Source organism: Thamnophis elegans, chromosome 5 (genome assembly GCF_009769535.1).
Source record: "Thamnophis elegans isolate rThaEle1 chromosome 5, rThaEle1.pri, whole genome shotgun sequence".
In the NCBI taxonomy this organism is placed as follows: Eukaryota; Metazoa; Chordata; class Lepidosauria; order Squamata; family Colubridae; genus Thamnophis; species Thamnophis elegans.
Genome location: NC_045545.1, coordinates 71,687,667 through 71,713,245, shown reverse-complemented (window position 1 = coordinate 71,713,245; position 25,579 = coordinate 71,687,667). Strand labels below are relative to the sequence as shown.

Sequence of the window (25,579 nt, the reverse complement as noted above, 5' to 3'; positions counted from 1 at the left end):
AAATAGGATGTAGGAATTTAAAGTAGGAATTTACTTTTGTTCTGCTGTCTTTAATAGAAGACAGGATGAACTGAACTAGTATTTCATATTTCCAATGGAGAATTCTGTAGTGACATTGTCACTTTATGGGCACATCCATTAAATATTTTTGACAACTGCATGGAATTGGTTATGTCTGCCTGCTTCTGTATTTTTTCCTATTTCCCAATCTAGTCAATAAATCTGAGGTTACCTGATGACACAAATAACAACCTTAGTTAACTGTTTTGAATCAGCCAAGTTCAACTATATAGTGTATGCTGCTTAGAGACAATTATATTGCAAACATACATATAAAAATACTTTATTTCTAAATACTCAAGACAGTGCCACATTTTAACTCATACCTATGAAATGGAAGTTATCATTCTTGCTAGCACATGCAGCACATATTAAATGCATCTGATTGGTTATGAAGCTATTACCAATTTTTCCAAGTCCAATCCAATGTTCTGGTGGTTTCTTGGTTCTTTAACCAAGAAAGCCTCAATGCCTTAGATAAGAAAACATCAAAAACTGCCTCTTCTTGGACCAAGATGTATTTTGCATAAAGATGTTCATCTGTGGCTATATGAAATGAGCAGGAACTCAAAATTGTTCCACATATGGCCCTAGTTGCTATAGGCTTCCAAGAGCAATCTATAGTCCTGATTTGCATTACTTTATGGCATAGGGCTTGGATATTTGGGGTATTGCCTATGTCATGTGTTTTGTGCCCATCTCTTATGATTTGACCCAGATTGTGTGCTCTGGATCCCATTGATCAAGTGGATGTAAGCATTGTCATCTGATGGTATCCAGAAGTTGACCTCTGCCATAGCATCTGCCCTCCATAGCACCGTTTTGCCCAAGATTCATTTGAACCTCTGTTTAAGCAAGTTCTATCCATGAATTAGAATGAATAATGTGAGATGTTTCAGTTGTTTAATTAATTGTTGCTTTCCCCCAGACTCTCAAACAGTCACTGAACAAGGCGCTTGCTAAATGAGCCAGCATAGCATAGTGGTTATTGCACTAAAATAGCAGTGGGCAGACCCAGGATCTAGTCTTCCCTTAGCTACAGAAGCCAGCAGAGAAGATTCTGTTCCACACTCTCTCAACCGAAATAAGTGTAAAGCTCTATAACAAACTAACTGAAGAACAAGCCTCCCTGTTGTTTCAGGTATTGACTGCTTTTGTGTAAGAATATTCTCCATATCAGCCCCTCAGTGCCTGCTTAAGTAACCATGTCTTCACTAATCTTCTAAAGAATAGCAAAAGGATGTGTATCTCATTTCTGGAAGGAGTCACAAACCATTGGTTTGCTTTATTAGGCCGGTCATTAGTGCAGAATGATTGCCGATGTTTGTATCTGATGCCTAGAATCTTTGCTCTGCAAATAGCCTCTATATCTTCTTCATCGCACAAAGCATTTGTTTTGAAAGCAGACTGTTTATTGCTTGAAATCTTGAAGAATTTGTTGGATTTCAATGGCATAAGCTGAACAGATGTACAGTGACATCATTTATGTGTTCTGGGGCAGCTATCAAGGGATCATTTTAAAAAGGCTCACCTGCACTATGGAGTGATTCGCCGGAACTATATTGCAATTATCAATTTTGGGTGGAAAATGCTTTCCATGGATCACATGTTCTTCCATGCCAAAAAAAAAAATACAAGCATAGAAAAGAACTTCACAGAGTCACATTATTTTCCTCAGTGTATAATCCTGAACCAAATACAGAGAAAAACCATACTTAACCTAAACCCATTAAACCTATAGAACATAACTGACAAGTTCCAGTCTACTGTAAATATGTGTATTAACATATGCACCAATAATTACGCTCTTAGATGTACTGCAAATCTTTACATGACACGTCTAGCAACAAAAATAGCCTTATTCTGTTAGCACTTGACAAACAGTCCCTACAACTTCCCCATGCATCATAGCTAAATCAAGCTTTAAGCTTATTCAATTAATCACATACGAATATGCAATATTTCAGCTCAAACAACTGTATAAAGCTTCAGAGAAGAGAGTTCCAGATCCACTCTTGAAAGGTTGCTCAGAATAGTTGGAAACCTTAAATAGCGATGGTGTAGCGAACATGCAGGTGTTTGGGAAACTAGGATTGTACACAAGTTTGATAATAAAACTAACATTTTACTTAAGTATAGTGGTTCTAAGAATGCAAAATAGAATGTATGAAAATTACTATCCTGCTCTAATGTTACTGACCTGATTTGATTTGCATCTAAACAGCAATAGAATTTTACCACAAAGCCTCTTTTTAGAGACCAGACTCAATGTCAAGGAAAACAATAACCAAACACAGAATCCCTCTGAAGACATGGAATTTTCAATACTAAATCAAAATATACGAAACTTTTTAGCTATCAGAAGCTATTCCTCCAGGATTGTGGTTGTCTGGGGCACTATCATTCTTTAGATTGCAGGGATTTTGAAATCAGACCACATATATATTAACAAGAGCCTGTCATAAAAAACCAGAAAAAAATGACAAAAGGTCCAATAATTTCATTTTCTGTAAATAAACTCATTCTGAAGGGAAGCTGAAATCTTTATCAACTGTCCCCACTCCCCAATTTCTAGTGCAGTATCATTGATGTTATATATCCAGAAATGCATTTTGACATGGTAGCTATATTGCATTTTAGCATTTTCACTATTAAAAATATGAATAGACAAATCTTTGGGGACAAGTGTAAAATTAAAACCTATTTGTGGATATTTTCAGAAAGTGCTGTAGTGATGGCTTTTCTATTTATTAAATGTCTGCCATACTACCCTTGGTGAACATTAGATGGCAGTAAAGAATTAGAATTCCTTAGTGTCTTTTTGCCGCCATCTTGTGATCTTCTGGATTTTTACATTCATCACATCTGGTTTTTTGAAACACTCTTTCTTTAGGTTAAAAAAGTTTGATTTCTTATTCAGGTTTCAGCTAAAACCTCTACTGTACATAACATGACATGATAGCAGTGTTCCAATATTTAAGCATTGACAAAATAAGAGGGAATCAACCTATTATAAAAAGCATCTGAAGGCAGGACAAGAAGCAATGGATGGAAACTAATCAAGGAGAGAAGCAACCTAGAACTAAAGAGAAATTTCTTGACAGAACAATTAATTAGTGGAATAATTTGCCTCCCAAAGTTCTGGATGCTCCAATACTGGACATTTTAAAGAAGAAATTGGACAAACATTTATCTGAAATACTGTAGGGTTTCATACTTGAGTATGGGGTTGGACCAGTGGTAGTATTCTACCAGTTTGGACCGGATTGGCCGAAATCTACTGGAAATCATGGGTGGCCCCGCCCAATTGTTCCAGCTTTATGGATCTCATTTAGGCCGTTTTTGCCAAAAGTGCATGTGTGGAAGGCTATGCACATGCACGGAGATGGTGCGTGTGAGTGAAGCGTGCACTTGTGCTCACATTTGTGAACCAGTAGGGAAGGTATGTGAATCCCACCTCTGGGTTGGACTAGAAGATCTTCAAGGTTTCTTGCAACTCTGTTATTCTGTACTACCTTTGCATCACAGTGTTATTAGGTATATAAACCTGCAAATCTATAAGCCTTTAATCAATCAATAAACTAGACCTTGAATTACAGGTTGAAATGGTGATGAAATTTGGTAAACTGAGTTTGAAAAGTGTATAGTTATCTTCATGTAATAACAACTCCTCACCTACCAAACTACTGAAAAGATAACTAGGTGGCTTTTTCCCCTTAATTATTTTAAAACTAGTCAAAGTTTTGTATTTCAAATTAAAATATACTTAAAATATCTACTGTCATCATTGGCACTTGAAAACAATCTCAATACATGTTTTATATACTTTTAATATGGAATTGCCACGATTCCGATCAAATTCAGATTCAATCATTTCTAAAAACTACTTTGGCTCAAATATAGCAACAAATATTTTGCATTCCAATTTCCCAACTGATTTACTCTGTCAGTACAATATTGAAAAACCTATGAATGCCGTGCATCTTTTGCTTAATAGGCTGCAAGTCACCTTACACTTAAGAAAATATGCTTTCCCTTAAATGGCCCGTACAATCAGTTAAAATAATAAGATTGATTAAATATTATTTAGCCAGTTCACAGTTCTCACCATCTGATTTCAGCTGCCAAAATCAATGACAGAATAATGTGTCCTCAGATTTCCCTGTTGAGACCTGGCAACACAGAGTTTGCAAAACAGATGGCTACTTTAAAACACCCCGCCAGCTCGTAAAGGCAGTCCAATGCACTTCATTCAGATAAACTGATTAATACAAGTGCTGCAACAAATATTTGCCACCTTTAACTCTGAGCTAGACAATCTGTGAGTTAGTGATGTTGAAAGGTTGTTAGTTGGAACTTGATATCTGTACACCTATTTATGCCACTTTATGTACTTATGTATTTATGTATTGTTGAGCTGTGAAGTATTATAGTGATTTATTGTAATATATTTTTTTAAAAATTTAATGTATCATTGGTTTACTGCCCTCCTTGTGTACTATGACACCACATAAATAAAAGAAATAAATATTACTCTTACAGTATAGATAGACACACTCTGTAAAGCTAAATGCAGTCCTAAAATATTTTTTGTTATTGTTTTTGCAGAATCCTTTGTCCCTTCAAATTATATAACTGACATTCGATAATGCAATTTGCAGCTAATTTTTCAATGGGATTGTTAGCCAGCAGAAAGTGGCAGTACAAGTTCCATTAACACACGTAAAGAAACAAGATTTTTTTTAAAAAAAAAAAACAAATATTCCACCCACAAAAAATGTACCAGTATGTGTGTGACATACTTCTGTTCCTCACCATGCTATCCACTTAGTGTTTAACGATCCAAATTTGTCTGTAGTATTTTGATTGGCTTGTGTAAACAAATCTTCCCAAACTTATATGTGCCCTGATATGAGTCATTTTGAATCCCGTTCTTTTTTATATTGGTTAGGAATGTTGCAATTTAAAGTCCACATATGTGGCAGAATCAGGGACAGTCTGGTGAAAACTTACATGTCAAAGTTTCATGCAAATATCAGAAATCTTAATATGGCATTCCATTTCTGCGAGGGTTTGGGTTACATGAAATGTTTCAACCACAATAACACACGGCAAACAATCGATACAAACTCAAGGTAAACCGCTTCAAACTCGATTGCAGAAAATCCGACTTTAGAAACAGAGTGGTAAATGCCTGGAATCTCTACCTAACTCCATTGCTACAGCCTCAAACCCCCACAGCTTTAATCTCAAACTGTCTACTGTGGACATTCTTAAGTGGTCCATAAAGGGGGCGTGCATAAGCACACCAGCGTGCCTACCGTCCCTGTCCTACTGTCCCCATTTATCTGTATTTACTTCCTTTGTTCATGTTTATATTCATACCTATTCATGTTTATGTTCATATCTATACTTGCACAGGAAGTATAGTAGAATAGGATACAGTAGAATTATTATCCCTGATGCAATTTGGATACATTTATTATTTGATATTGTTACCTAGTTTGGTAATGAAAAGTCTGCAAGAAAACAACCAAGTTTAGAGAGCACCAAGGACTCCTCATTTCAACCCTGAGCTACAAATATTCTCCTTTATTAATTGTTATTATCATTGTAGCCCAAGACTGCATTTTGCTCTTTTAGGTTGTCTCATTACTCGCTAATATTTTACTGGGGCTCCCTTTGTATTCCTAATTCCTTTCCACATGTACTCTGCCAAACCAGATCTACACAAATTGACATTTGTGGATTGGGTTTTTCTATGCACTTGTCATAGGTGAATACTACTATGTTTGGTCTAATATTCAAGCCTTTAAAACTAATTTAGAATTGTGACTTTTGTTCATTAGTGTATTAGTCAACCTCCTAGTTTGGTGTAAACCATAGCTCGGTGATCCACCTCTCCAAAAGGATTCACAACATGTTGTTAAATATTCAGAAGGACCTTAATAAACTTGAACATTCAGCCCTATCCAACAAAATGTTGTGGCAAGAAATGAAAGGATCCACACTTAGGAAAAACCATATGCGCAAATACAAGATAGGTAGTACTGGCTATGCAAAAAGCATGGAAGGAGGGGCATGAACAGGAAGGAGATAAAAGGAAAGAAGACTGAACTTAATAACACAAATCTACATTACCTATATATCAAAAAGCAAATAACATTCCAGACAAGCTTTGGTTATTCTGCTATGGTACCATCTTGATTTTTTGGACAACATCCTGTGGCCACTCCTATTATTTATTTAGAGTATTTACACTATGTGGTGCTTATAGGTCTGCCTTCATATTCAGTACAAATGGACTGTAGAATTTTTTTGCTTCCATCTAGTTCAGTGTTTCTCAACCTTGGCAACTTGAAGATGTCCGGACTTCAACTCCCAGAATTCCCCAGCCAGTATTCGACATCTTCAAGTTGCCAAAGTTGAGAAACACTGATCTAGTTTGTCATGCTGAGACTTATGTCTCTAAGCATGACAAAAGTAATCAGATTTTACTTGCAATTTCACTCAAGTTGTATTGTTATTTATAAATATAAAGCATTTGGGGTAGATCTCCAGAGTTACCTCCATGAAAATAATTACACTGTGCATATACTGCCTGACAAGATCATTCAAATTCTTTATTCTTCTCTAGATTTTGCTTCCTTTCCTCATGCCTACCTATCAATCCTAGGCATAGACTGACAGATTTTAAAGTAGGAATTATTTTTTATTTTGTTTTCTCTCCAGAGCCTAATATGTGAGAGCTAACTCTATAGCTGATACGAGACAAGCAAGCAGCAACACCTGAAGCAAGATATGTTAAGACTCTGGAAGGTTTTCCTTTCCCCTTGCTTTCTTTGTTAAATCTAAGTGAGAGGATAAATAGCAAATATCACTTCGCATCTTTTCTCCTTTGCCTTGAGAAAAAAAAATGCACGAAACACTTCAAAGTTGATATTCTTACATATTCATGCAGTTCTTAGATGCATTTTACTGTTAAGTTCTTAACATTTACAATATTATTTTTTTCCCCAGGGATGTCCAGACAGCATGAAGAAAAAAATCAAGACGTCTCTGCCTTTTTTATCTGCATCACAGGCAGAGGTTTTATTGCACCAACAGGGCCACCAAGATATATTCTATTCCAAATCCCGTAATTCCCAACTAGCATCCTGTCTAAGAACTCTGGGATTATAGTAAAACACATCTGGAAGTCAACACATTGGGGAAGACTACTTACAAGGGAACTTTAGTTCCTCTTGCCCCTTCACTATCTAGCTATAATTAAGATCCACACATTATATTAAGCCAAAATGTGGCTTCTTTGATTTTGATTTAAGAATTCCATTTTGTGGGGACGTAGTTTCTTCACTAATTAAACCCTTATTATAAGCTCTATCTATGCACACTTAAATGAGAGGAACTAATTTTAGTTGGGCATTTTCTGGATACATACTGAAGAATTAATTTAATTATTCTATTAAATTAATAGAATTAAAATTGTATAGATAGCAATAGGACTTGTGTATATCACCTTTTTATGGAAGTTCATATACCAAAGAATATACATTTAAGATCAGCCCTACTAAGAGCCCAGGGGAAGCACCTATCTTGGAAAAGAAGTGGCAGTAGGAGCCAAATTCTCATCTACTTTACATATCTTCAGGTCAATGAAATCTAGCTAAGCAAGGATTGGATCATGCTAGGTAGAGAAGAGATAAACAGCCTCTTCGTCTGCACTGAATTGCAGTAAAAATGTCACCAGCTTTGCTTTAAAGAAGAGCAAGGCAAGATACATAGCTGAAAAACCAATCATCAAAGGAATGTCAAGTTAGGCCTTGAGGCAACCGTTTTACACTGAACTCCACATATCAAGTTCTGAAACTGTAGCAGATAACATCAATAATTTCATAATGTAATGGTATGAATTAATCTCTTTCAAATCCTTCAAATATATCTTGGCATTCTTAAATGTATTACGGGTAAATACAACACATATTTTCCCCCTTACTTTTTTTGTTACTCCATATTTTTACAAATCATTCTGAATAAAATAAAATCCCAAATATACATGAACATTATCCATGCTGCTTATTATATTTACTACATCATTGTATTTACTGTTGTATATCATTGATATATACCATTCTTATAGTTATTCATTTGCTAAGCCATGTCTGACTCTTCGCAACCCCATAACATGCTAGGCCTCTCTGTCCTCCATTTTTTTCTCCCCCAGTCAATGACATTATTGACATATACGAAATCTTCTTCCAAACCCGCAATCTTTACTTCCTGAGTTCATATTATCCTTGACATTGTCCTCATTCAATGATTTATGTCTAATGTTAGAAGCAGGAATAGGAAGTGTCTGGAATAATCCTAAAATTTAACTGCACCTTGGCAAATTATTGTATAATTCAGAAACGACTATATGACATTTTCTTTTAAGTCGTCACTTTAAAATTCTTCTAATGGGCCCAGATTAATTTCTGTTCTACATTTGGACTAAATATAAAAATCAATGTAAGAAAATAATTTCATCAAACTATTTTGCATGTTAGACAAAAATATCTATCACCGCTAAAAAATTTTGGAGGCCAAATTAAACAATTCCATTGTTGCTCACACAATATTATTTAGTGTGGCCGGGTTTTCAGATATTAATTAACTGACCTCCTACACTGTGTGAATACAGCCACATTAAATTCTTATGCAAAATATATCTATCAGGAAGAAAGACAATTTTAAGATTGTATAGAAAAAAATATGCTGGTTTCATTAGCGAATCTACTATGACCTAACTAAAGTATGTCTTTAGGGAAAACAGTTCAAGATCAAGTGGTGCCAACCTTGAAACAAACTGCTCCAAACTTACTGGAAGTAATCTGGGCTAGAAAACAAAACCATCTAGACCAGGTATATAAGTAATAATTAGGAAAAGATAAAATGTGGGCAACACAATTTCTAAACATAGAAGATCAAAGGATTCCTTCTCAAGCAGCTGTTCACCTGGCTTGTGTATAAACAACCACTATTTACTTTAATATCTTACTTGATGGAACACCATTTGGTGCTTAAAATGTCTTTAGACAAACGTAAGATTTACAAAATGCAAGTGATTTTCACTTTTAGGATTTCTTACCTTCCTCAATATCGTTCCTTAACGAAGCTTCCAGCAATGCAACGCTGGCCTCAAAAGACACCTTCTTGGAGCAGACAACGTTCCTCTTTTTCTCGTGCTTCCGCTTCTTGTGCTGCATCTCCTTCTCATACTGAGCCCATTTCTTCAACTGCTGAGCCCTGCGTTTCTGAGCAGCTCGGAGTCGCTCTAGAGTAGGTACCTTATCCAGAAGGTGGAGCTCTGTCAGCAAGTCCATATGGGTGTCCATTTCTTCGACAAATTGGTTGATGGACTCAGCCTCACAGCTGCTGAACCTGTAGCCCTGTCTAGGTGACTATGTGACAACTATCTGGCCTTAAGAGAACATTCTGAATCATGAGTGGTACTTCTCAGAGTTTGAGGAACACATGGTGGAATCCTGAAAAAAAGAGAAAAAGGGCCAAAAGTGACTATATATCGTTTTTTTTTAAAAAAAGAATAGGACAAGGGAAAGATCCAAAAGCATATTTTGCCAAACAGCATACAGCTTAGTCCTTGATTTACAAATGTATTTAGTCACCGTTTGAAGTTTTACAATGGCACTGAAAAAAGTGAGTTAGGACCATTTTTCAGTTATGACCATAGCAGCATCCCTATGGTCATGTGATCAAAATTAGGACACTTGGCAGTTGGCATGTATTTATGACAGTTGCAGTGTCCCGAGGTCATGTGATTACCTTTTGTGATCTTCTGACAAGCAAAGTCAACAGGGAAGTCAGTTTCACTTAACAACTGTGTTACTAACTTAACAATTGCATTCACTTGTTACTGGCTTAACAATTGCACTGGTTCACTTAACTGTGTCAAGAAAGGTAGTAAAATGAGGGAAAACTCACTTAATAACTGTCTTGCATAGCAATGGAAATGTCCTTTTTCTCCCTCTCTTCCTCCTTTTTGTCCTTTTCTTAGCAGTCGTATGGAAAGTGTCAGTTGCTTTTGGACAATTTTTAATATCCCACTATCCCCCACCTCCTCTTTCTCCCTCTTTCTCTTTTTTGTCCTTTCTCCTCCTTCCCCCCAAAAAGAGAAAGAGAGGGAGAAAGAGGAGGTGGGGGGGATAGTGGGATCCTTGCTGCACCAAGCTCAGAAAATCATAAAATGACATCATAAAGCAGTTTGTCATTGTCAGTAAGAATACTTTATCACTGCGCACACAACTGTACTGCTGATATTGAAGAATACTGTATCTCACATATTCCTGTGAAATACCGATTGACAGCATCTCCCTTTGAGTGATTTAATTGCCCTGAATCAATTCATCAGCTTGATGATGTTATTGCAACATTCACTTCATTTTTGATCATACAAATCAGCTCTTTCTGGTTCACCATATTTATATTTTTGGCCCAGCAATAATTATACTTACGGCAACATAATCATCACCATAAAGAAGCTGCTTTCAGCAGTGAATTTCAGTTGAAGCAACTTCAGCACTCAGAAATTCAGTAGTGGCACGTTGCTTAAAGCATGCTTGAGAACATGTCACAGCCTTCCATTTCACAAACAATAGCAACCCAATGTTTTTTCAAAACTACTTCTCAACAATCAAATCAAAACAATGTTTCAGCATTTCTAACATGTCAGTACTGCCTTTTATGGCAATTGACAACCTCGGAGCCATTATTTTTCACTCAATCTTTACATTATGTAAGTGGAGATCAAACAAATACAACAGGCAGGAGGGTGGGAAAGGTGATAATTCTGAGGGAAAAAATGCCTGGGTCAACATTAATTTGAGAAGCAGCTATGATCCTGCCATGAGATGCTAGTACAGCATTTCTTTGGTGTTTTACACAATCCATGTTCAGCTGACACATGTATTACATTTGCCTGTTTTGCCCACTTTGAGCCATCCACTAACACACTGGTAAACTCCACACAACACTGATCCAAGATTGCATAGTGTGAGAACAGAGCGCACAGCTATTTATACAAAGCAGGTGCACTGCTTTAGTGCACATATAACACCCATATGGATGTTTATATGCCTACAAGCAGTGTTTAATACAGCATCACTCTATTTCAAGTGTTTGAAAAGCAATTTTTTAAATTTTCAGCCCCATTCCATGAACCTTCCCACCTCACATCCCAAGCTGCTGTTCAGTTGTATATAGAATTGTCAGTCACATGCTTCCGTTTGAAGGAGACATCTTCATCCCCCTCCTCCTCCTCAATCAGCACCTCTAGTCTAAGGTGACCAGATGTCCCGCTTTTGGTGGGACAGTCCCGATTTTGAACAATTTGTCCCGCATCCCGTGGCGTTTTTAAAAAGTCCTGATTTTTTAAAAAAAAAATTAATCACCCCCCCCCCCCCGGTCAATGGTCACCCTCCCTACCAATGTTAAAATCTGGTCACCTTATCAATGATGTAGCTCTCCAGTTTGAATGAATAACTTTATGTAAATTAATTCAAGTCAGAGGCAGTTTCCAGTTGACATACAACCACATCTGAGCCCAAAATTTCTTTGGTTAAGTGAATTTTGCCCTATTTCACGACCAGTCTTGCCACAATTACTGTATATGAATCACTGCAATTGGTAAGTTAGTGACCTGGTTGTTAAGTGAATCTGGCTTTCCCATTGATTTTGTGAGAAAGTTGCAAAAGATGATCACATGATCCCAGTCATAAATATGAACCAGCTGCCAAGTATCTGAATTTTGATCACATGATCATGGTGGATGCTGCAAAGGTTGCAACTGTGAAAAAACAGCCATAAGTCCCTTTTTTCAGTGCCATTGTAAACTTTGAATGGTCACTAAACAAATGGTTGTAAGTTGAGGACTAAATGTACCTCCTTGCTGACTAATAAGGGGGCATTCTGTGTCTTCCATAGTTTTAGGAATGCGTTTATGTTTCTCCTATTGCATTTTTAATGTCATGTTATCTTTTTCAACTGGCTGTAATATAATCAGCTGGGGGCTTCCTAAACTGTAGGTGTAAAAGTACTGGAATTCTTTGTTCTATATAATTTTGAAAGACAATTTAAGAAAATGTTATTAGGGCAGATATGAACCCATTTACTGTTCGTTGTTTGAAACATTGAGAGACCTTGCTATAGTACTTTTCCTTTGTTACCATTTTTCTATAAAGTAAGTTTTTTCAACAACCAATTGGCAATATTAGGAGCTGTAGATGGAGTGCACTATGATTTAGGTTAATGGAGTGCACTAGGGAGAAATTTCCTGCTCAGTTACTGAATTGAAAGATGTATTTTCCTATGTATTATTTTTTCAGAGGCAATAAATCCTTCACATTTGAACTATTGATACCCTGAGTGAAGATCTGTTTTTACTTTTTCAACAAAAGTAGTTGAGACATTGATAATGCTGTATCAGCATAACTAATTTCAGCATATTACTTCTTCCTTCACTACATCTGACAAAATAACAAAACAGTGTCACTGCATTGCTTCATATAAAACCAAGGAGTAGAATACTAGCTCTGCAAAACATCCTGGTTGGTCCTTGGATTGGACAGGATCGACTGTTAATCTGGTCAGCATACACTCAGAGGTAGTATTCAGCTGGTTCGGATCAGTTCACCTGAACCCATAGTGGAAATCGCGGGCCCACTTACCCCAGCTCTATGCCATCCTATTTAGGCACATTTTCAAGTTCCAGGCATGTGTGCAAGCCGTGTGTGAGATCAAAGCGCATGCGTGGATGGCCGAGTGCATGCGTGGAGGGGTGGATGTGCTCACATTTGCGAACCAGTAGGGAAAGTAAGTGAATACCACCCCTGCTACTACTATGGTACAGGAAGGGGGAGGGGACTCAGTTACTGCAGCATCTCTTTCCAAAACGTCTCATCCTTTGGAGAAGATGTCAAAGGAAGAATTTTGGAAAAGAAGAGCATGTCGGATTCCACACAATGCTGCCACAGAGAGACTTACATGGTAAAATGAGACAGGGAAGAAAAAAGAGCTGAAAGAAAGCCTTCGGATGCAGAGATATTCCTGGAAATAAAAGGCAGAGATGGAATTCTGAAGAATTCAACTCCTACTCAGCAACCCTGGGGGATAAAACCCACAAGGAGAATTGATTAAAACCATATATGCAAGTACTGTATCTCCCCCCAAACTATTGTGTTGCTGCTGGGATGATTTATGTAAAACATTCAGGAAAGGTTTTTTTTTTCTTTTTCTTTCTGATAGTTGTAAAGTACATTTTTCATGTAATCTGTTAGAGAGGGAGGGAGGGAGGGAGGGAGAGTCACAAACCTGATGACTAGAGCAGAATATGGACCTCCAGTTCAGTATTTGGTTTTCATAGAGGCTAAGCAGATTTGTTTAGGAAGCCAACAAGCAGGCCTTGAAGATGATAAACAACTTATATTCCCTAGAACAGTGATGGCGAACCTTTTTGACGCTGAGTGCCCAAACCGGAATGTGTGTGCACGTGTATGTGTGTGTGCGCGTGCGTGCTGGAGCACTGGAAACCCAAAGACCAGCTGGCCAGTGCATACATGCCTGTTTTTGGTCATTTTCCAGACCATTTTTGGGCTGTTTTCAAGCCTGGAAAATAGCCTGGAAACAGCCCAGAAATGGCCTAGAAAACAGCCTGTTTTGGGGGCATTTTTCATGCCATTTTCAGGCCGTTTTGAGGCTGTTTTCTAGTGCTCCAGCACCCGCAAAGACTAGCTGGCTTGAAACCAGAAGAGCAGCTGGCGACGGCGCACATACCCAGAGAGAGGGCTCTGTGTTCCACCTCTGGCACGCGTGCCATAGGTTCTCCATCACGGCTCTATAATTTATAAATATCATATTGCCTCTAGTTTCAGGAAGGATAGCACACACCCATAATAGCTAGTAGTTATGGATAGTCTTATTTTCCCTAAATTCCCCTCTCCCCTTCCACAACTTCCATCATATAGCATTTTATCATTTTCATTAAGCAATTTCAACTCCATATACGTACATGCAAAACATACCATAATTCAAGGATATTTGCTTTATACGTTTTCTGCAAACCAAAAATATGAAATAAGCTTTCTCACATTAACACATTTTTCAGTTATCTGCTAAAGATTATAAACATGATCTATGTTTCCCCTAAAATCAATAAAGCCACACTTTCCAAATTTGGCTCAATCTCACATCTTGTATTCTTTCAATCAGAATTTTGCCAAACAATTTCTCCAGCCCAGCTAACAAAGTCATCCCACTGTAGTTTTTGTATGCATTCTTGCTATCTTTGTGTAGAGGAACATTAATAGCATTCTTCTAATTTCAGGCACAGATACAACCTTCACTCACATGTTAACATGTCATATATTAAATCAATTAAGCAAACCATATCCATATTTTAACATTTATCCAGTTGTATTATTTATAACTATTTCCTCACTAATTTTCAATACTCCTACAGTATTTATTACAATCTTTTAATGATGATGATGACCAGAATATTTACAGCATTCATTTCCATTTCACTCCTCAAAACAGCATGAGCATTCCCATACAAAAGACAAACACTCTAAAACGGTTTTCCATTTTGGATTGGCAAAAACAGACAAGCATGTCCATGGACAGAAACTGTTTTGGGATTTATTTATTTATTAACTTAACTTAACTTAACTTAACTAACTTACTTACTCACTTACTCACTCACTCACTCACTTATTTATTTATTGGTCTTCATGATCATGCTCGTAATCCAACAATTATTTTGTCTGACACTTCAATTTTATCAAGTTATGAATGCTTTGAGTTAATATTTTAATAATAATATTCAAATATCTAAAGGGCTGCCACATATGAAGAGGTGGGTCAATCTATTCTCCAAAGCACCAAAAGGCAAGAAAACCAAAAAACAATGGATGGAAATTAATCAAGGAGAGAAGCTACCTAGAATTAAGAAGAAATTTCCTGAAAGTTACAACAATTAATCACTGGAACAGCTTGCCTCCAGATGTTGTGGGTGCTGTCCAACCCTGGAGGTTTTTAAGAAAAGATTGGAACTACTGGTCTGAATGATAGGGTTTCCTGCCTGAGAAGGGATTGGACTAGAAGACCTCTAAGGTCCCTTCTAACTCTGCCATTCTGTTATTTTTATGATGATGATTTCACAGTGGGATTCACCAATTGGTTCAAACGAAGGATATAGTGTTTATTTGTGAAGGTATTTCTTCCAGAGCAGGGGAATCAGCAAGAAAGGATGTGGCCTCTCAACCAAGACATGCAGCTTTTACTTTTAGCAAATCAGCAATTGCCATCGAGCAGAAACCTCTTTGTTTAACCACAAAACGAAGCACCAGCAGCATTGCTCAGAGATAGGCTTGTGGCTGCATAGAAATCAATGTAACAGTTGCTTTGAGCAGCAATTGGGAACAGGTGGACATGCTGATCCATTAAGTACCTAAACCCTTGAGGGAAAAGCAACTGGCCAGTTCCTCCCCCCACCACCACCACCTTCAACTTCAGTGCAACGATTCATTAATTAGCACATGGCACAGTTCAGAAACTCTGTGTGGATCTCCACGCTGCTCACTTTTCAAAATGACCTAATTTCCTTCCTGGAGTAGGAAAAAAAAAGAAAGAACAGAAGCAGAATAAAGACATTGCACTTACGATTTTCGCTTTTTGTACGCACTGGACAGACCTAATTACAGGAGCAGCACAACGTATGCACACCTGCGAACCAGCGGAAGCCAATGGATCAATCAGCACTTTCTCCCCCCACCCACCCACAGCTCTTCTCTACCCACCCAGATCTGTTTCCATGAAGCAACAGCCAATCTCTTTTGAGATATGCTGAGAACATCCTGAAAGCTACAAAGCACTTACTACAAACACAGAGAGGAGAACATCAGCTACCCAGGTGGTCAGTTACAGGGGAAGAAAATTGGCAAGATCAGACCATTTTATTGTGACAGGCCTACAGAGTTCACAATTTCCAGGGGTACAATACTCTGGAAAGGGCCCCGAGGCAAAAATGGAAAGCCCAGGCATTCTCCAGCTTCCTTCAATTAATAGGAAACCAAACAAATTCTAGCCAACCTGTATGTGAAAGAAATACCTCTTACGCCCCCCCCCCCATACTGATTTGCATGCTGAAATTGTATCTCTGCCTTTTCACTTATTCCCCCATCATTAAATATACTGTCTATTTTAATAGAATCTAAGTATACTTGGCATTGTTTATTTGTACAATTAAAACTTGTTTTTGCTATTTATCTTTCTCTTAGAGAGTTATTATTTATACTTTACTTACCATCAATTTTATTTTTATTGAGCTATAACGTAAGCTGTGATTAATTCTATTCTGTATTTTGTTGCTATTGTCATTCTTGTCTTCTGTTGCTTTTCCTCTCAGTTTCATATGCAGACTATTTTTCACATGATCTAAGTGGTGGCTCTCATCCTTTTCTTCTCATGGACCCCCTTTAAGGATCTTTTGGGTCCACGGACCACCAAGATTTAAGATTCAAATTGCAACGTTTTTTCAAGCTTTTGCAGATCCTCTGTGGCGACATTGTGCCCCCTCCCCAGGGGTCCCTGGACCATAGGTTGAGAACCACTGTTCTTTCTTGATTGATATAATTCCTATGGGCTTTTTTTCCTAATTTTGCTATATCAAACAACTACACACTTTGTAGAACAGATTGAAACTAGATATTCTTTGATCAAATACTGAAGTTTCTACCCTGTTTCACTTGTTTGATTTAATGCACACTTTTCTCCTTAAGCATAGTAGGATAAGGAGAGAGAGGTGCACAAATCAGATTAGAAACTGTGAAGCAAATTATATATACCACATATCACTCTTGCTGATATGGGATGCTTACAGTGGTAGCCACACAAGAGCCACACATAATTAATTTGTTTCCTTTAGAAACATGATGCAATATTGAGATGGAGCTTCAGAGCAAAAGAGAAAGAGTAACATTCCATTTCATCTACTTTCTCTCCTCCCTCCTCTAATCTATCACTGTCTCTCACTCTTGTACCAGAGAGGCAATCTGGTGTAGCAATTAAGGCATCAGACCAAGACAAAGGAAAACCCAGGGCCTAACTCCCACCTGATTGTGAACTTTATTGCTGACTTGGTATACGGCCGTGATGGCAAACCTATGGCACACGTGCCCAAAGTGGCACATGGAGCCATGTTGCCTGGCACGCGTGGCATCGCCCATTCCTCTTTTGGGTTTGTGGCACACATCTGCACCAACAGTCAGCTAGCCTTCATGCGTGCACCAGTGGCGGAAACTGGAAGAGCTTGTGTTCTGTTTTCCTGCAGGAACATGAATGCTGGCCAGCTGATCATCACACATCCATGCATGCCATAAACCCAAAAACTAGCTGGCTGGAATGCATGCACACACCAAAAACCAGAAGTTCATATTTGGGGGGGCAGCTCCTCTTCTGGGTTATGGCCCAGATGAGCAAAAAAGGTTCGCCATCACTGGTGTAGGGAGTAAGGACAGAGATATGCAGGAAATATTGCCAAGGCAAAAGAAGCTAAAGGGTTTCTTTTAAAGTCCAGAACCATGTGATAACATTGAAGAAGCTCAGTTGGACACATCCCTGATTCACTGGCCTATGAGAAGGAAGAGAGAAGGTACAGCACAATTAGTCTTGCACTTAGTGGTGGAGCTGACTTGCTTGCAGAGTATCAAAAAGATCTGATTTTGGTCCATCACTGTAGAGCAGCAGTTCTCAACCTGTGGGTTGCGACCCCTTTGGAGACCATCAGAAAATACATATTTTTGAAGAAATGTGGAAAACATAAAATAATTTTATGGTTGGGGATGACCACAACATGAGGAACTGTAATAAAGGGTCGCGGTATTAGGAAGATTGAGACCCACTGCTGTAAAGAGTAAGGAAAATGACCTTAACAGAGTTATGCAAACTCCACTGCCAAGGCAAAAAGGGGTGAAATCAGTGCAGAGTGTCCTGGTAACATTGGGAAGTGGCTCTGACAGACACTTCCCTAATTCACTGAATTATAAGGAGAAAGAAATAGCACTATACAACCAACCTTGCAAGATTCTGTTATTAAAACCAATCTTAACCACATTAGTTTTATCCTTTCTGTAGAGTTGATTTCCTGGTCAGATCTACCTAATGGGGCAAACACTTGGATCAAAATTTTTCCCTCACTCTAGCCTATTTCACAAGCAAATGCATGGTCAAAAAAAGTCAAGACTGTAACTCCAACTATCAGTGACGTGCGGTGAGGTTTATGGCTGGTGAGGCAAAAAGAAAGAAAGTGGCTTTTGCCCGCCCCGCTGCTATGTCATAGTGGCGGGGCGGGCAAAAGCTGCTTACTTTCTTTTGCCCAGAGGCTGCAGACCGCCTGAACTGCCCGCCTCTGGGCAAAAGAAAGAAAGCGCCAGCCCACCAGCAGAAGCAGGTAAAAGACCCACCTTTGCTGGTGGGCTGCCCTCCCTGGCTCTCATACCTCCTTCCTTCTCTTCTCATACAAACTCTCTCTCAAATTGAGAGTTTGTTTGAGTGAAGAAACAAACACACGCACAAACACACACACACAAAAATTATTTACAATTGCTTACAAATTATATTAATTTTGATTTCCTCCCCCTCCCTCCGACCCACATACCTTTTTCAGCTGTTTCACAATCACAGAGGATTTCAACTCTGCTCTTGCCTTCCATCATGAAAATGTAAAAATATAAAAGGAAAAAGGCAAGAGTTGCTGAGGTCAGGCTGGGTTAGCAGCTCCCAGAGTCCCCAATGGATGACTCTGCTTAACTGTTTAAAAAAAGCCTCTTAAAAAACCACCTTCTACAGGAAGAGGCAAGAGAACCACGTACCTCATCTACATAAGGAATTTTTCGGCTTTTAACCCTTGCTTAACTCTGCTCGAGTGATCATAAAGTCAGACTAACTGAGGCACGTAGTTCTCCTGCCTCCTCCTGTAGAGGGCACTTTTTAAGAGGCTTTTTTAACAGTTAAGCACTAAGCAGAGTCATCCACTGTGACTCTAGCAGCAACTACCTCAACCTTTTTCCTTTTACATTTTTTTCTTTTCATGATGACAGTACTGAGGCTCTGCCTCCCCTGACTGCACGTCACTGCCAACTATGCATTCAAAACCTTGCTTCCTTTTTATATGCACACTTAAACAAAGGATAGGGGATTTGCATCGTGGCAGCCATTCTGTTTTTACTCCCCTATGGATATTTCTGCTCACATGATTGTTATTTTGAACCTGCCTTGTATGTCAGCCTAACATCTTTAAAGGAAAAGTGAGATAACAAGTCCCTATTTGTGCTTAACGGAATACATCTCTGCATACTGTCTCTTAATGCTGTTAATCTAAGTCCAGTTCTTCAGAATTGCTCTCACTGAAATGTATGAAATTTATTTCTAATTAATTGTAGAATAATCCGGTAGATTATACACTATTGGATGACTAGTAACAAGAACCCAGTGAAATAATGTTGATAATAGAGCTACTTGGCCCAATTGTTCAGCTTCCTTTTCCCCGCCTTTTTATTATATAATTATCACCATTAACAAATTATGGCTCTGACCATATATGAACCTCAATTAGTTATCCATTACTAAAAAGAACCTGTTTGATTGAAAATGTTGGAGGAAGGCCAGTACAAACACAGATAAAAAGCAAACAACTTGTTTTCTATTTAACAATTTTTCTCAGCAACCATTATTAATCAGACATTGTAGCTTCTGTACAAAGTGGCATTTATATCCACTTGAATGCACATGATCACTGATTAATGAATAATTTGTTGTTCAGAAAATCACATTTTTTTAAACTGTTAATTTCCAAAAAGACTCAGTGACTGCTTCGGGCAATGCCCCAGTACTAAGCACCTTTTTCAGAAGAAACAATTCTGATTTTAATAGCCTAGTTGAATTCTATGCTTCTAATATTCCACTAAGTAATTATCTGACTAGCCACAAGTTTGGCCTGGTAAAATCCACACAAACCTGAAATGAACTCCCAAATATGACTTTAAAAAGGAGGAGGAAAGAAAAATAATTCTGAAAGAAAAGGTCTGGTATCAGCTTGGGGAAAAAAGCTATTATCAAAGAGGGCAGCAGCAACTACTATTTGATCAACTTAATTAAATATACCTTCAATTATTGTGAGTCCTTATCTCTGCCCCTAGAATTCTATAAAGTGAAAATTGGCAAGGTGCTATAACATTTCTTATACAGTCTTACAACTGTTTATTTAATAGCAGTCTGGAATTAAAACAACTCTGGAAAGGATGAAGCACTACTGGACATTTTATTAAGCACTACTTTATAAAGCACTACTGGACATTTCAACATTTTGCAGCAGTACCTCTGCAGTGACCTGTGACATGATTGTGATCTGGGTTCTTGGCAACCGTTTGCACTTACAACCAGTTATCAACTGCCTTGTGATCATGTGGTTGCCATTTGCAATATTCTCTGCTGGCTTTCACAGAAGCTCAGTGGGGAAGCCAGTGGGGAAGGTATAGCAAGCTTTTGCCTCCTGCTGAGAAGACTCTCTCATCTTTGAAGGTTGAAAGATTTTGGCTCTGTTCCTGCTGAAATCCTTCGACAGGTAGTTCTATCAGCCAATGCTAAGATTAATGGGAACCAAAATTCAAGCAGAGAGTGGAGAGTCAGCATTTGGCCATGAAGTGGGAAAGGCCCGGCATAGGCCATGCATGAACGTCTCTGCTTGTCACATTTCAACTCTTTTGAAAGGGAAAACATTTTGAGAGAATTCCTCCCATAGACCTTTTTCAGATCAAAAAACAGAAAGCAAGGCATAGCAATAGAAAGAAATGGGAAGCCAAACACTGTGTTACCTAAGAAGCTTGAAACTAATTACCGCAATTTTCGGAGTATAAGACGCATCTTTCCCCCTCAAAATAGAGGGTTAAAATCTGGGTGCATCTTATACACTGAATACAGCATTTTTGGCCTCCCGAAACCCCGCTCCCTTTGCAAAAATAGCTTTGCATAGACTTTAGGAGGCTTCCAGACTGCTCCTGGGAGCTGGGGAGAGCAAAAATGAGCAAAAAACTGACCATTTTTTGCTCATTTTTTCTCTCCCCCAGAAGCATTCTATAAGCCTCCTAAAGACTATGCATGCCCTTTTTTTCGACAAAAGACGAGCCTGTTTTTGCGAAAAACAGGCTGTTTTTTGGAGGTCTGCAGAGTGCAAAAACTTTTTTTATTATTTGCCTCTTCAAAAGTTTGGTGCATCTTATAGTTCGGTGCGTCTTATACTCCGAAAAATACGGTACTTGTCAAACCCGTCAACATGGCACCATATTCATTAAACCACAATCCATTTTCTGTTCAGGGGATCAATTTCCAGAAAACTACCCTCAGAGTGCCCAGTTAACATAATCTAGGAGGGGAACAAATGATAAAAATACCTAATGTATATACAATAAAATTCCAAAGAGCAAGATTTTTTTCTTCCAAAAACCGCAAGATAGATTTCAGTATAGTATTTACATTTAGTGAAAGAAAGTTTATTACAGCAGTTAAGGTACCAGGCTAGCAATAGTGAAAATGTGAGTTCTAGTCCTATGTTAGGCTCAAAGCCAGTGGATGAGCCAGTCATTGTCTCTTAGCTCTAGAATCGAGGCAATAGCAAACCAACTCTGAAATCTTGCCAAGAAAACTGCAGGGACGTGTCCAAGCAGTCATCAGGAAACAAAAACTGACTCGTTTTACAGATATAAAAACACTTATAATTGGTCAAGAAGCACAAGTCAAATTAGCTGAGTGGAAGGACCTGAATAGAACAACCTATGGTCTGATGAGATCTGACTTAAATCCTGGGATGGGCTTGTGGGCTTGGCCCATCTTGCTGATTCCCTCCCGTACTATTGGCAATTTATGTCAGGGTTACTGCTGCACTGGTTGCAAGGTTGACAAATGTACAAGGCACCATTTCATCCATGCCAAAACTTAAAAAACAAAAGTAGCATGCAATACCTAAAGGCAGGTGTTTTGGAACTAGTCTATCCTGCTTTAGGAAATGGAAACTATAGTCCCTACCATAATTCCTTATCTCAATAACTGGTATGCTGCTAACAGTTCATGCCAAATATTAAAGGACAAATCGCCAAATGCTGGAAACACCTGTTTTGACTTTCCTTGTAGCTGTCAACTAAATAAAACTTGGACGACCCTTCTAATCATCATTCTGGGAACAGGTTTATGTAACAGTCTTTCCACATATCAGAAAACCACAAATAAACTGAATGGAAGAGTCATTATTTTCCATATTCGTAAGAGAAGCCAGGTTGCTAAGTAGCTTCTGGTCTTCATTTCTTAAAAAAAAAAAAAATGTCAGAATGACATGGCTTTCTTCTCTGTGGCTAAATCTTGTCTCCAGAAGTGTGTGAGTAAAATAAGCACATTAAGACAGTATGATCATACAGTGTACTTCCCATAGTAATCTGTACCTTGTAAGTTTATTACACTAATTTGGTTGCTTTCTATGCAATATAATTTCACCATCTATACCAGTGATGGTCAATATGTGTCAAAAGATGATACAACACAATATTTTGGGTGACATACCAATATTCATCACTACCCAACTACTATTCACAAAAGAACCAACTCCCAATTCTCACATGATTTGCAAAGGCTGTGGAGATCATGTGAGAATGGGGTGTGTTCTTGCATGAGCCCATGACCTTCAAAAGTCACGGGGGAGGGATGTGCTCTCAAGCAATCTCCAGAACCCCGAAAATCACACAAGATTGGGGAGTGTTCAGAGGGTGCAGAAGAGTCTTCTCCAAAGCTATTTCAAGAACAAGGGGCTCATGTGACCCAGGCCTGCCAGGTACGCCACAGGGCCTGAAGGTAAGTGGATTGTGACATATCTTGGGGATCACACACATGATTTGATTGTAATTTAAAAAAAAATGAATATATAAAAAACTGTTTTTCTTTTGTTGGTGGGGTGTGTGTGTGTGACAAATTAACAGAATCAAGTAAGGTATTTTCCAAATTTTTGACATGCCATCCAAAATAATTCACTGACCTATATTTTAACAGAATAGTTTTGGTTTTCTACAACTTAGCATTTTTTTTAATGCAACGAAATAACTGTGCTCTTCTGGTAAAAATAAAGTGTATATTGGAAACTCTATGGAAAAAGAAAAAGCAAGAAGCAGAAAAATTGCGGCTGGAACTTACTCATTTTGCAAATAGAAATCATGCTGTACAAATTCAGGTACTGTGATTTGCAAACCAAAATTTATACATTTACTTTAATTTTGTCTCAAATTGTATTTACCAGCTTCTTAAGGCAGAATTACATAAGTTTAGAGATCACTTCTGGGCACATTTTTATATTAATCTAAGATTTCAATAAAGTACTGTAACTAACTGAATTACCATGTTATGCTAAATAAAACAATATTTGAAGAGTATTTTACTACAAAATGTGAACCCAGCTTCTTTCTGCCACATCTTTGTAAAAACCTCTGAAGACATCTGAACTAATGTCCATTTATGGACTTTAAACATATGGGACAGCATGTCCAAAGTAAGAGGAAAGGCTGTAAATCAATGACAGAGCATATAGTTTGCCTGCAGAACCTCTCAGGTTATAGCTCATGTCTTAAGCCAGTTCTCATTGACAATGCTTTGTTAAATAGATCATTTTCATAAACTCTTTTGCAGCACTTGGTCCCAAGATTCCTCATGCAATCAAGTCAAGTTACAGTGTTCTAAAAGGTGTGTAAGAAATGCTGCCGATTGCCAAATCAAATCCACAAATCATCATAATTATTGTTTTAAAAACAACTGGATACCTTGGGAACACTGATAGTACAGAAGTGTGCAGCAGACCTCTTCAATTTCAATTTGGAACTGGAAATGTCTCTATGCTAATCTATCATCAGTCAACCTGAACTTTATTGCCAAAGAAGAATAGTTTCTGTTCTTCAAGGGACAGAAAGCTTACATTTCCTTAAATCCATCTTGTTATAGCCAAATTGGTGGCTCCAGTTCATTTTCTCATGAAGCAAAAGAGATTACCGTTATTGCAAGGAGGTCCAGCAACACAATATAGGGGGAAGTCCTCTAGAAGAATAACAATAAGATTGTGGCACACATAAGAAGGAAGATTGTGGCACATCTTAACAGTGTCATATCAGATCTTCCAACCTTGAAGATCAGACTTTTTCCTTAGATAGTGGAACTAGGATGTTGAGAGGAACACATTATGCATTATTTTGTTCTAGCTACAGATAGAGTTGTGAAGAACTTCAGCTCTTTTTAATTATGTATGGTATTATGAACTTTATGCTGAAATCATGTATGCATTTGGTTAGCTGCTCATTAATTTGGTTAAGACACTGATTTATTGACTGACTTATTAGGTGCCATCAAGTCATTTTCTACTTCTGACCACCACATAGATAAATTAAAACAAACATAAAGTTAATTACAACAAAGTACCCTATTTCCCTGAAAATAAGACTTCCCCGGATAATAATCCCAATTGGGCTTTTGAGTGCTAAAATAAGCCCTTCCCCCAAAATAAGCCCTCCCCCAAAATACTGCAACACAGCAGCAGCCATGAGGTGACCACGCTCACCGCCTCCTGCACCTCAAAAATAATAAGACCTTCCCCAAAATAAGACCAAGTGCTTATTTTGGGACTCAAAAGAAAATAAGACCCTGTCTTATTTTCACAGAAACACGGTAGATAAAACATAAATTGCTTAAGAAATGTGCTCCTGTATATTATTTAAATGAATAAAAATAACTATTAGTATATTTGATTAATTTAACCTTTCCACAACAATTACATTGTGCAAATTCTAAAGAACTTTAAAATAATTAACAGCATAAGCTTCTAATATTCTGGCTACCTATGCCAAAAGTTTTGACATTAATCCAGCATTCATCTACCCTTCCTGCTATTTCATGCCATTTGGAAAGTGCAACTCCTGTAAAAATTCTCCTTTCCACATAACAATTTGACTATATGTAATAGGAAGCTATTTCCATTCCATTTCACAAATTAATCACCTACTACGAATTAATAAGCAGGAACATTCTCCAATTACCTGAGCTTTAGAACTCTGTAGAGGGCTGGTGAATAACTAAATGTATGCAAATATAACTTTTATACCAAAATAAGAATATTCTTTCTGTGGAAGAATTGTGAATCTGTACCAAAACATATGAGTATCTTCCTGAACCTGGCACTACAGATGTGCTGAAGTAAAATTCCAACAGACTGAGCTAGTACAGCTAATGTTGTCTTTCAACACTTGTGTGGGTTCCTACACTGAAGAAAATCGTTTTAGGTTTAGGTTCAGAAATGAGTATTATTCGGTGATTGAGAGCACTGAAGCAGAGCCAATTACTGGAAGCAAAATCTTTAGGTCTATTACCAATAGGAAATTCCATACAT

General features: G+C 37.9%; 1 protein-coding gene across 3 annotated transcripts in view; it reads right to left on the bottom strand.

Annotated features, from left to right (window-relative positions):
- PPP1R16B (protein phosphatase 1 regulatory subunit 16B) overlaps window positions 1-25,579 on the bottom strand; it is a 107,878-nt gene that overhangs the window by 56,634 nt on the left and 25,665 nt on the right. For all 3 annotated transcript variants that reach the window (XM_032218556.1, XM_032218558.1, XM_032218559.1), the window contains one exon: window positions 9,191-9,587. In XM_032218556.1, the coding sequence (XP_032074447.1) occupies window positions 9,191-9,437 (247 nt within the window). In that variant the 5' untranslated portion in view covers window positions 9,438-9,587. The remainder of the gene's footprint in view (window positions 1-9,190; window positions 9,588-25,579) is intronic.